Source organism: Pipistrellus hanaki, assembly GCF_964339955.1.
Source record: "Pipistrellus hanaki genome assembly, chromosome: X".
Classification (NCBI taxonomy): domain Eukaryota; kingdom Metazoa; phylum Chordata; class Mammalia; order Chiroptera; family Vespertilionidae; genus Pipistrellus; species Pipistrellus hanaki.
In genome coordinates, this window is record NC_140524.1 from 79,171,267 (window position 1) to 79,184,270 (window position 13,004).

General features: G+C 37.9%; 1 protein-coding gene across 19 annotated transcripts in view; it reads left to right on the forward strand.

Annotated features, from left to right (window-relative positions):
* Positions 1-2,160: 2,160 nt before the first annotated feature.
* The window catches only part of ZNF711 (zinc finger protein 711), a 36,752-nt gene continuing 25,908 nt past the window's right edge, over positions 2,161-13,004 (forward strand). For 2 of the 19 annotated variants that reach the window (XM_084869535.1, XM_084869525.1), the window contains exons 1-6: positions 2,161-2,328; positions 2,569-2,651; positions 4,019-4,143; positions 5,023-5,277; positions 5,638-5,745; positions 11,227-11,778. In XM_084869535.1, the coding sequence (XP_084725661.1) occupies positions 5,664-5,745; positions 11,227-11,778 (634 nt within the window). In that variant the 5' untranslated portion in view covers positions 2,161-2,328; positions 2,569-2,651; positions 4,019-4,143; positions 5,023-5,277; positions 5,638-5,663. Of the gene's footprint in view, positions 2,329-2,371; positions 2,652-4,018; positions 4,144-4,215; positions 5,746-11,226; positions 11,779-13,004 lie in introns of those variants that run through there. The other 17 variants (XM_084869529.1, XM_084869519.1, XM_084869530.1 and 14 more) reach the window with 13 other exon arrangements.

Below are 13,004 nucleotides of genomic sequence, written 5' to 3' on the forward strand. Positions count from 1 at the left end.
ATATAATAAATTTTTTACTTCATAGGTACTTTTATAAATAATTTATATGTTTTTATATTATAAGATAATATGATGTAAGTAAATAGGTACTATCAGTGTATGTTGAGATCCACTATCGTGGACCCCCATTTTCATTTCATGGACCCCCAAATTTTTTTTTTGCTGACGTAGACCCCTTGCAGGTTGTCATAGACCCCTGGGGGTCGATATAGACCACTTTGGGAATTACTGAACTAAAGGTTTGTATGCATGCTTATAAGCCTAACCAACGGACACAGACAACACGGGGGTGAGGGCATGAGTGGGGGGGGGGTTATGGGGGGTAAGGGCACATATATAATACCTTAATCAATAAAGAAATTAAAAAAGAAACTAATTAGGAAGGTGTTGCAACAATCCAAGTAAGAAGGGATGTGAACCTGAACAAGGTAATGACATTAGGAATGGGGAAAAAAGGATGACTTTCACAGATATTAACGAAGTTGAATTCTAAAGACATTTGGATGGACCAGATGTTTGGAGAAAGAGAAGCAAAGATGATCTTCAGGTTTTAAAAACTACCTCCTACAATGTACCATTCACAAAGGTTACTAATGGAAAAACTCCCCATATTTCTTAGCTTTCTTCCATCAATGTCCTATTGGAATTGTCACTGGTAGGAAAACTTTCAAGTAGGACTTACCAGAGTGTCCAATATAGAAACACATCATGTATAGAAATACACTCATAGAAATACCTTTCTTCATCTAGGAGGAAAAGTAAAAGTGTAAATATCTAACACTTATAGGAGCTGGCAAAGTACAGCCTACAGGCCAAATCTGGATAGCTGTCTGTTTTTCTTAAACTCTTGTTTATACTTTCTTTTATTTTTGCCTTTTTTTAATGGCCTGCGATTAAGAATGGTTTTTTTTCTTCATTTTTAAATAGTTGAAAAATCTTCCAAGAAGAATTTTTCGTGACATGCTAAAATGACATAAAATTCAAATGTCAGTGTCCCTAAACAACGTTCTACTGGAACACAGACATATTCATTTGTGTACATAATGTTTACGGCTGCTTTTGTGCTATAATTGGGGATGTGAATAGTTGTAACATAGACACCATGGCCCTCAAAGCCTAAAATATTTACTACCTGACTCTGCATAGAGAAAGCTTGAGGATACCTCGTCTACTGAGTCAGGTACTGGGCTAGGGCTTTCACATCATGTCTCTATTTTTCTCAAAACTTTTAGTGGTGCATTAGGTTCAGAGACCTGGAGAAACTGTCTAGCTAACTTGAGAACAATAACATGTTTTATTTGTAAAATACATTATTTAGGTACTAAAGATAGTGAGTTGCCTTCTTAATTTTTAGTGTCCTAGGTTCTCCCCTGCTTAAACAAGGCTATTTATTTCAAATGCTCACAGTACTAAAGCTACATTTTCAGAATACAGTATAAGGCTCTTCAAATCCAAACTTTTACTCACATCTCATCACTTTTTTCCTCACCAGTCACTACTGAACTTCTCACTTCTCCCATTTTGTGCAGACACCGGTTCCAAGGGAGAGATTCAGGAGCATTCAGGTTCCTTGTCCCTTCCCTTGTATGCCTTTCTCCTCTCTACTTTCTTCAACCCATTGTCTACCATCGAGGAATATAAAAGGAAGGGAGGAGGGAGGCAGGAATAAAAATTGCAAAACACACATGGGTGGGTGTACTGGGGCGAGGCATATACCTCATCCCTCCCGTCAGCCTAATTGGCCAAATCCTCCTCTAGGGTAGGGGCGATTAAAAAAAATAAAAAAATATATATATATAATTGATTGATTTGGGGCGATTTTTTTTAAAACATAGTCCACCACTATAGGAGGTTCACCGATCCACAGTCGCCCCCCACCCCCTTCCCTTTTTCATCCCCTTGGGAAACCTGAAAAAACACAAAATCTTCCCAAGGAAACTCCTCAGGGGCTCGCGAGATCGAGGCTCCGCGGACTCGCTCTCGCGCGGCGCCGCCGTGCCCGCAGCTGGGCGGCGGGGTCTCCGAGCCCAACCCTCCCCGGCCTCCCGCGCCTGCGCAGCTCCTCCTCCGGCCCCTCGCCCTGCAGCCGCGGGCGCGTGACGTAACGCAACCTCAGCAGGCGGCGGCGCTATAAAGCAGGGCACGGCCGCGCGCCTCCCAGACGCAGGGTCGCTTGTGATTGGCTCCGGCTGCACAACCTCGGAAACCCGAACGCGGAGACCTTACGGCTCCACAGCTGCAACCCCCGCCTCCTCCCCCCCGCCCCCCCCGCCCCCCCCAGAAATTCGGAGCGCGGTCAGAATTTTCCTGGCGGCGGCGCATCTGCAGGTAAGGAGGCTCCTCAGGAGAAAAGAGAGGGGATTTCGGGGCCCCTGCGCTCGGGGTCGCTCCTGAGAGGGGAGGAGAGCTGGTGCCGCTTGCACCGCGGGGCGAAGGGAACAATGGAAGTGGCGTCCGGTCCCTAGATCGCCCTCCCCCTCGGGCGCCCCGTTTGGAGCCTCCTCCTCGGCGGCGGCTGCAGGAATGGAGGGAAGGGTCTCCTCCTCAGCTGACCTTTTCTTTCCGTAGGGCCAGAGCCCCCCGGGGGGCGAGAGCCCTCGCGAAGGCCGTCGGTGGTTTGGGGTGACGGGAAAATGGCGGAAAACAAAACGGTGAAGTGAAGAATGCGACGTCCCCCCCGGCATTTTCTCCTGCTACATCCCCCCCCCCTCCCCCTCAGCCCCGATATTCCTTTCACTCGCGCCCCCCGCCCGCCGCGAATGGTAACCTTTCAATTCGCGAGGGATGGCGGCGTTTGTGGGGAGGTGGGAGCGAATCGGGCATTTTAGGGCGATCGGGAGCCGTCAGAGCAGGGAAGGGGGTGGGGGGACGTGTGCTGCAAGTGTCGCCTCAGCGAACACACCACCATTTTGGTTCTCAGCCTTCCTCTCCCACGGAGTGGGCAGAGGGGGCGGGAGGGAGATGAGGGGTTGGTTGCACAGCGCGGTGGCGAAGGGGCAGTGGAGACCTCTGCACCAACTGAGAGAAGAAGAGAGGAGGGGAAAGGGTAATTCTTGTCTCTTCGATCTCCAGCTTTCCTTGGCGGAGGTGCTCTGGTTCGGTTCAGGATCCATCCAGGCAGATGGGTCATTTATATGAGGGCACGTGTGTGCGTTCTGCTCGAAACGATTGAAACTTGGCACGGGCTCGGGAAAGGCAGACTTCTGCGGGAAGAGGGTTGTGTCCAAAGCTGCAATACTGCTCCTTGCCAGGGCTCCTTTGTCTCCTATCTCCGCAAAGACCACTTTCACATTCTCTGGTTTTGCCGTCTCAGGATTTCTCTCCCACCCCTTTGCCGAATTTGCATCACCGAGAAGCTAGGTCCCGAATGAGCTGTGTTTAGAGGCGATTGCTGAGAGGAACGTTTGTGTGTATCTGGGATTTCTGCTTCCTCTACGTGGCTGGAAAGATGTTTACTTAAGGCGGACTTGGTGGTTCCCTCCATTCAGTGAGGATGTGCGTGAGATAGATTCTTGGGAAGACTCAGAAGCCTGGGGACCTATTGGCTGTTCTCCTACCTTATTTATTACTGATCGTTTTGAAACTTCCAATATGGGAATAAATGTGCTCCGATTTATTTGGTATTCCTACAGCATGGCGCTTCCCGTAATAGTTGCAGTAGGCGTTCGAATTTTTACATTTCACGGAGCGCTAGTGCATCTTTTTTTCTATGGATCTGGCAAAGATAAAGCTTGCCCTTGGTTGGTTCGCTTTCACTTTCCAAAATACGGAGTTGGTAGTGATTTTGAAAATGTGCTTTAGAGAAGATTTTGTTTTAATCAGGTGGTCGAATTCTAATAATGTTGCTTATATCTTGGTGGATAGTCGTTTCTGTTGGCATCCCTATGGTTGCTTTTTATATTAACAGATTTGAGCATATCAGCCCAAATTGAAAGTGTAAAGAAAAATTCTGAGTTGTGTAAGAGTTTTGGTTTAAAATGTTTTAAAATATCTAATTCTAAATGTATTTTTACAATAGGTAAAGAAAACTTTCCCCCCCAAAGAAAATAATATAGCTCAGAAGGAAAAATAAAAAGAAATTGCTGCAGATTTTAATTTACTATGTAAGAAAAATCTACAGTTTCTTCAAGACTCTATATTAAGGTGATTAACAAATTATAGTGTTTTATCTTATTTCATAGCTAAACAAAATTGTTTAAAACATTTGAAGACATTTATAATTGTTCTATTAGTAATAAAGAAAACAATTGCTCTAATTAAAGTTGAAATAGTACAATGTTTTTAATTCTAAGGAGTTCTCATGGTATTTTAACTTACCTCTGAACACACAGTTTATTGTGAACGCTCTTGACTTCATTTTGAAGGCAGAAAACATTTTGTGGTATTTTTAAAAAGATAAAATACGAGCAAGAATTTCTAAAACTTTGTGATTTTGCTCACACATAACCAAATAATTTTATCTAAAATATTTGATATGCTGTAGGATTTTTATATACATGACTCAAATGTTATGTACAGAGGTTACTCTGTGAGACTCTCCTCCATTTATAGAACTTTAAGGCAAGGAAAAAAATCTTTGTGATCTCCTGTACTTAAGGATAAAGTTAGTTTACATAGCAGCTTTCTAAAATGTTTATTAATGATATAGTCTCATCTTTTGTGCAGTATAGTCCTATTTATTAAACACTCCTATCTAAAAAGGAGATAATTGTTATAAAATTTACAGATTTTTTTGGTAGATTTACTTAGAATCTTAAGTTTAGTGAGGAAATACACATAAGTAGTTATAAAAAATATGTTGACAGCACATGATTTTAGGTTTCATACATCTGGTGATCTTAGATAAGTTATTTGAAATGAAATATGTTGATCCCTTGCTTTCAAAATTAGTATGAGGCTAACATGACTTTAGTAATCATTAATGGAAAAAATCCATCATACAATTGCAAGTAAACTATATTCTGTAAGAAACGCTTTGCTAAAATGTTTGTATGTGATTGATCTTATCTTTACCATATTTAGGAAGCAGTCATGTTTCATGAGTCCTCAAAACTGTGAGACAAGAGAATGTAGTAGAGTGAGCTCAGAAGTCCTTACTGACTCAAAGAACTCCCGGGAAACTGGGATAGAACATTTTACATTATAAGTAAAACCCCTGGAGCCAGAGGTGAAACACGTTTATCTGCAGAGCTCGGCTGCAGGGCTGATCTGGGTCTGGAAGAAATGGATGAGAGCCACTGGATGAAATTCACTAATACTAGACACCTGAGTCCTCTAGTAATGTATAAATATCCCAACTATTGTCATCTTGTTCTTTTTCTTCTGCTTTTATAACCTATATTTTAACTGGAACTTCAACACTACAGTTTTGTTCTTTTGCTTGCTTCTTTCACTTCTCTATGGTTCACTACACTTACTCTGTCTCATTCTCCATTATCTTTGGTTTACTTCCACTTGGCCCTTCTATAATTTATGGTTGTCACATAAAGCATCTAATCAAGGTTTTTGTTTTGTTTTCTTTTGTAATAAAATTTGCACACCTGGTTGAAAGGCATGTTTTCAATTGCATTTTTTTTCTCAAAACAGCTGACTGACCTACATGCTTTTAAACTATTTAAAAAACCATTTCTTTTACAGAGATTTGTGAATGAACTTTGCTAAGTATGGATTCATGTGGAGGAGGCAGTCTTGGATTGTACACATCAGACTCTAGAATGGCCCATACCATGATTATGCAAGATTTTGGTAAAGCATTTTCTTTGTTGTACTTTTTTATAAGTCAGAACAAATGAAATATCAAAACTACACTGCAGAAGAGAAGAGTTACAATGAGATATTGTTCTCTTGCTAGGAAAACACATTTGTAGGACTTATTAAAGTACAGCTATATGTCTGTTGTCTACTTAAAACTATTCTTAAAATTTTGTGGGAAAGTTGAGATAAGGAAACTTGGAATATAATGGTAATATGCCATTGGAAATATAAAATTCAATTTGCATAAATATCAGTTCTTCCATGTAGGAAATATTAAGTTAGATTTCTAAAATATATTTTAATTTGAATTGTTAATAAAGCTGGATAAGGAAATACTTAAATCATTTTAAAGGAGTTAGATGCTTATAAAGTGATACAGGAAAATTGTGCACTAGGTGATCAATTGTATTCTGATACTGTATTCTCAGAAAGTTGTTATTAATAGCATTACATTTTTAAAAAATAAAAAAATATTTCTTATTTTTATAAACATTTTTCAGTAGTCTCTTAATTTTGATGAAAATGTGAAGACTCCTTTGAGAGTCCACAAAGAAACTGAATTTGGGTAAGGTCAATATGAATGATAGAAGATAGAGGTATCTGAAGTATAAGATGAAGGGATAGAGTTGTAGTAGTTGAAGAAAAGATCACAGAGTATGAGTGTAAAAAAGACAAATGGTAAATTGGGATAAAAAGTAAACAAAACGAGGTGAAATTAAAGATAGAGATTCTTTGCTTAATTAAGAAAATACTACTGTTTTCAGATAATATGGTTGAATTAATTGTTTTATTCCATTGTAAAGCCCAGAAAAAAATGAATTTCGATCTTGCTAGTCCTATCAACTATCTGTGTAAACTTGGACAAATTATTTAATTCACTTTTATGAAGGGGTTGGACAAGATAACATTTAAGGTGTTCTTCAATTCTTTGACTCCTTGATATTTCTGCCTGATGACTGAAGGTACAGTGTGGGCCTGATGATTAAAGGTACAGTGCGTAGTTCAAGAGCAAATGTGTTGGAGATCAAGATGACTGTGTCATTAATTGATGAAATAGAAAGAAGTCATGGATTTATTCTAAGAGTCAGAAGTGAATTGTGTTGATAATGAATAAATTAGAAGTGATTTGGGGTGGCAAAAGTACAGGAATAAATTTTAAAGGTAGGGCAAAGGGCTGAAGAGTTAAGATTTCACAAATAATTTTGTGAATTCTTTGCTAGAGATAGTTTTTAAAATATGGGAACACATGAACTTCAATATGTTAAATATGTTTTGATTGAAATGCCAACTTTAATTTGTTACCTTTTAATAATAGATATTTTTTAAATGGAAAAAATATAGTATTTTCTCCATTTAATACAAAATGTTATCTACAATGTAGCATTTCCCTTCAAAGATTGGGAAAAAAAAATCTGATCAATGCTGGTAAATATTTGGTGTTCCTCTTCCTTTTCACTGTTCCTCCTCCTGTTATTTTTTTATGGTAAATTAATCCTTTATTACATCTAATACTTTATTTCCTTTTAATTGCTAGGGAAGTAGCATATGTGTATTGACATATTTTATGTACATTCTTTTATTAATTGTATTGAGTTATAATTAATGTACAATTCACCCATGTTAAAGAATACAATTCAATAGAGTTACAAAGTGCAGCTGTCACCATTACCTAATTTCAGAACATTTTGTCATGATAAAAATATACCTCATACCCATTAGCAGTTACTTCCTCCCCTTCCTCCCCTCATCTTTCTGCCCATAGATTTACCTGTTCTAGGCATTTCATATAAGTAGAGTCATATATGTCACCTTTTGTGTCTGGCTTCTTTCACCTAGCATAATGTTTTCAAATTATATCCATATTGTAGCATGTATTAATACTTAATTTATTTTTACTGCTAAATAATACTCTATTACATGGGTAAGCTAAATTTGTTTATCTACTCATCAGTTGGCAGACATTTGACTTCTTAGAATACTTTTTAATGCATCAGAATGCTTTTTGTGTTTAACCTAAAGCTTTGCATCTCAGACTGGAGTATGAGTGCCCTTGAGGAATGTGCCAATGTGTACATGAAACCACAGGATAAACAGCCAATCAAAACAGTACCTTTATTTGAATTAGGGAAAAGACACATAGACACAGTTATACTCATGTAAACATGTTATGGGACAGAAAGCAAAACTTCATTCATTATACACTTACTTTTTATGAGCAATAAGATGGGCAAATTTGAGAACTACTTCCAGATCTTTAATTTTGAGTCCTGGAGTTCAGGAGGCAACCAATCAATGTTTTTCTCTCATCATTGATATTTTTGTCTTCTTCTCTTCCTTCCTCTCTGAAATCAATAAAAATATATTTTAAAAAATAAAGTCCAGTCTGGAGTCAAATAGGTTAATTCCCAGCTTGAGCCTAGGGCAAGCTTATTTAATCCCTCTTAACCATAGTTCATATTTAAAATGGGGATAATCACAACTCACCTTATTATACAGTTGTTCTGAGGCTTAAGTGAGATAATATATGTAAAAGCATTAGCAAGTTGCTTGGTGCATAGTCAGTGCTCAATAAATAAAGCTTTTGTATAGCTAACTGTGTGACTGTTTAGAAATTCAGTGGAATCTAACAGATCGGTTGTAAGAGGAAAGAACAAAATTTCATAGGAGTCTTGGATCTTTGAATAATATGCCAGTACCCTGTGGAAAACTCATTGATTCTTACTCTAAGCTCTTTGAGATTATCTAGTTCAGGATAAGAAAGGATGTTTGGATTTCTTTTGGTTTAGGTATGATTTATTTTTACCTGTAAGTTCCTATTAGAGTAGAGGCTAGGTGAACAGAAAAACACTCCAGCTGTTTTAGAATCTTCCCAGTCAGGTTAATATGAACTCAGGCCAGCACTTGCATTATACCATCCTTTCCTAGTGTCTACTCTCAAGAACCAAACCAACCTCCAGCAGTGTTCTAAAGTAAATGGAATTTCCTATAATTTAAGTTTGAATTGTGAATAAGTTTTATAAAATATTAATTTGTTGTTTATATGCATAGAATTTTCATACTGTTAATTTTATAGACTTAACATTTAAATTTTCCTTGCAAAAAATGATATTGCCAGTCTAGTTGAATGCTAAATTTGAAACCTGGCCTCCCTGTTTCCAAAATAGCCCTGGAGTAATAAGTGAAGAGAAAAAACTACTTATATACACACTCCTTTTGTCTACTAGATTTTAAGATTGAGGCTCTATTCTTCTAGGGCAGTGGTCGACAAACCGCGGCCCCTGAGCCACATGTGGCTCTTTGGCCCCTTGAGTGTTTGACAACACTTGCTCAAAATAGACTTGCCCAGGCCAAAAACCGACTTCTGGGCATGGGCCATGAAGTTTTAATCACACTGTTCATGCCTGCCCGCACGTGGCATTTTGTGGAAGAGCCACACTCAAGGGGCCAAAGAGCCACATGTGGCTCATGAGCCGCAGTTTGCCGACCACTATTCTACGGTAATGTGGTGATTTAGGTAACAGTTTGAGAATAGTGAGAGGGTTGAAAGAAAGATTATCCTGCCCTAGCTGGTTTTGCTCAGTGGATAGAGCATCGGCCTTTGGACTGAAGGGTCCCCAGTTCGATTCTGGCCAAGTGCACATGCCTAGGGTTACGTGCTCGATCCAGTGTGGGGCGTGCAGGAGGCAGTCCATCAGTGATTTCTCTCATCATTGATGTTTCTATCTTTCCTTCTTCCTTCCTCTCTGAAATTAATAAAAAATATATTAAAAAAAAAAAGAAAGGAATATTATCCTCAAAGGCAGCTTTCCCTTCTCACTTTTTAAAAAAAATATATATTTTATTGATCTTTTTACAGAGAGGAAGGGAGAGAGATAGAGAGCCAGAAACGTCAATGAGAGAGTAACATCGACCAGCTGCCTCTTGCACACCCCCTACCGGGGATGTGCCCGCAACCAATGCACATGCCCTTGACTGGAATTGAACCCGGGACCCTTCAGTCCGCAGACCGACGCTCTACCACTGAGCCAAACCGGTTTCGGCCCTTCTCACTTTTTTTAACGGATTAAGGTATTAACAGTGTCCATTGATCTTCAACCAAACTTGTTAACTAATGCCATAAATAATTGGTTTATAATAGTGAATAATCTATAGCAGATAGCACTCTTTCAGGTATCTATCCTATCTAATAAAAGAGGAATAAGCAAATTAACCATCACTCTGCTACACCACAAACCAATTAGGAGTGAGTATGCAAATTAACCCAACCACTATGGATGGAGAGAGCAGGAGGGTGGCTTGGGTTTCCCCAGTGATGGAGGAAGCCAAGCTTTCCACCTGCCCTGGTCAGCCTATGGCTCCACTCCAGGCTACAAAGTTTAGATACCAGGGCCTCCACTTGGGTTGCTGGGGGGCGTGGCCGACCTGCAAACCACCACAGGCCCCTTGCCCAGGCCACCCCATGCCCCAAGGGAACCCCCACCCTGAACTGGGATGCCCTTCAGGGCAAACCAGCTGGCCCCACCCATGCACCAGGCCTTTATCCTATTTATAAAAGAGTAATATGCAGATTGACCATCACTCCAACACACAAGATGGCTGCCCCCATGTGGACAAAAGATGGCCACCACAAGATGACCAGCAGGGGAGGGCAGTCACACACATACCCAACTGCTAATCTATTTTCCTGTGTAGTTTTTATTTTATTTTATGAATGCTATAGAAGTTATTCCATTTATACATTATACAGTATTGTAAACTTTGGTAATGGGTTTTTTGCACTCCGCATAATTTTTTGGAGATTCATTTGAATGTAGCAATGGTTTGTCCCTTTTTTATTGCTGAGTAGTATTCCATAGTAAGGATGTGCCAGAGTTGGTTTAGCAAACCATTCATTGCTGAAGGACATTAGGATTATTTTCAATGTTTTGCTACTATGAGTAGTAGCTATTATGAGCTGTTATGAGTATTTATGTGTAGTTTATTTTTTTTTGTATAAACCTATGTTTTAATAATTCTGTGGAAAATTCCCTAGAGTGCAGTTGTTGGGTTGTATGGTAAGTACATGTTTAGCTTTATAAAAACAGCCAAACTATTTTCCAGAGTGTCTGCTACATTTTACATTCCCACCAGCAAAATATGAGATATCAATTTTCTCTACATCCTCAACACCTGTGCTGTTATTTGTTTTTTATTTCAATTATTCTAATTGGTGTGTAGTGATATATCATTGTGACTTTGTTTTACTTAAAAATAAAATACATCATTTTAAGGTTCTAATTTAGATTTTGTGAACATTGTTTTCAACCCTGATTGATGATGATTTTTATTACATTCTAATTATCAGTGAATTTTTTAAGAGATAGCTTGGCCAGGACTATTTCTTACTTAAAATATTTTATGTCATCTAATATATTAAGTGCAGTTTTTTAAATGAATAATGTAACTACTTTTGGATAATTGTTTATATTATAGTGGCTGGAATGGCTGGTACTGCGCATATCGATGGAGACCATATTGTTGTTTCAGTTCCTGAGGCTGTATTAGTTTCTGATGTTGTCACAGATGATGGGATAACTCTTGATCATGGCCTTGCAGCTGAAGTTGTTCATGGGCCTGATATCATCACTGAGACCGATGTAGTAACAGAAGGTGTAATTGTTCCTGAAGCTGTACTTGAAGCTGATGTTGCTATTGAAGAGGATATCGAGGAAGATGATAGTGATCACATCTTGACTTCTGAGCTAATTACAGAAACCGTTAGAGTACCTGACCAGGTTTTTGTGGCTGACATTGTTACTGGTCCTGATGGACACTTAGAACATGTGGTTCAAGATTGTGTTTCAGGAGTTGACTCTCCCACAATGGTATCTGAGGAGGTTCTTGTAACTAATTCAGATACAGAAACTGTGATTCAAACAGCTGGTGGTGTTCCTGGATCTACAGTTACTATTAAAACTGAAGATGATGATGAGGAGGAAGAAGAGGATATGAAGAGCACTTCTGAAGACTACTTAATGATATCATGTAAGTGGAACATAAAGTTCATTAAGTACTTGAGAAATTGATTTATATATAACCTGGAAAGTTTTTGTGGGATGAAAGATTTATTCAATAAAAATGGGGGTAGTTTTTTTAAAAAGAAAATTTTCAAAACTATTGTTGACATGCTTTTTTGAATTTGCTCATATTTTTAATTTACTCAATGACTATTCATACCCCATATAAAATAACATAATTTAGTAATATCTTAGAACAAAAATATAGATTTGGAAGGTACAGCAAGAACAGTAACTGATACAAAATTTTAATGGTATATATATATTTTTTTTTAAATGGGAAATTTATTTTAGGTAGCCATTGCTTTATTTTTAATATGGCAGGTATTGGAGTTCACTTTTGCTTAGGAATTTAAGCATAATATGTTCAGAAATGTATAATTAGTTTTTTATGAAATACTTGAAAAGTAAATTATAAATTCAGATTGTGTTCTACAATTTTCCCTGTGTGTTTTTTCTGTTTGTGTAAATATGTGTGTTTATTTCAGACTGCTTTACGATGTCCTTAAGACACTATCTGGAGGAGGAAGATAGAAATATCTTGTTCTCATTCTAAGTGGTGCGTTTGCCTAAATAGCAACAATAATAAAAATCTAATAATTAAAGTTATAGATGGAGCTAGAGATAGAAGTGGGTCTATACATTATAAATTTGAAGGGATAATGCTGGAAGTAGTAAAGCTTAGGTAAAGACTTCACTTTTCCATAGAGATTTTTTTGTTCTTTTTCTTTATAAAATTACAAAATGGTTGATTGGGAGCTAGAGTTTATGTATGTATGTATGTATTTATGTATACAGTGATAGTTATATGTGTGTATCAGTGAATTTAAAATGAAAAAAATTAGATTAATTTTAAATATGATTATGAAGTCTAGTGTCTTAACTTTTTCCTCTATATGCAATTTTGAATATTACATTGTTTTTAAGGGAATAATTTAAGCTACTACAAGACTGTGCAAATGTTACTATCTTTTTTTAAATTAATGTGGATTACTAAAGCAGCTCCATATTTAAAATTAACCTTACATAAAAAAAACCTATGGTTATGTTTGTATAACATGGTATGGCAAAGTCAGTAGTCTTTCTGTACAAACATAAATTCAATATGCTATTAAATGGGTACTTGTCAAATTAAACTCTTTAGTGTTAACATGGTCTAAAATTTAAACATCATATATATGTAAATAGTCATCC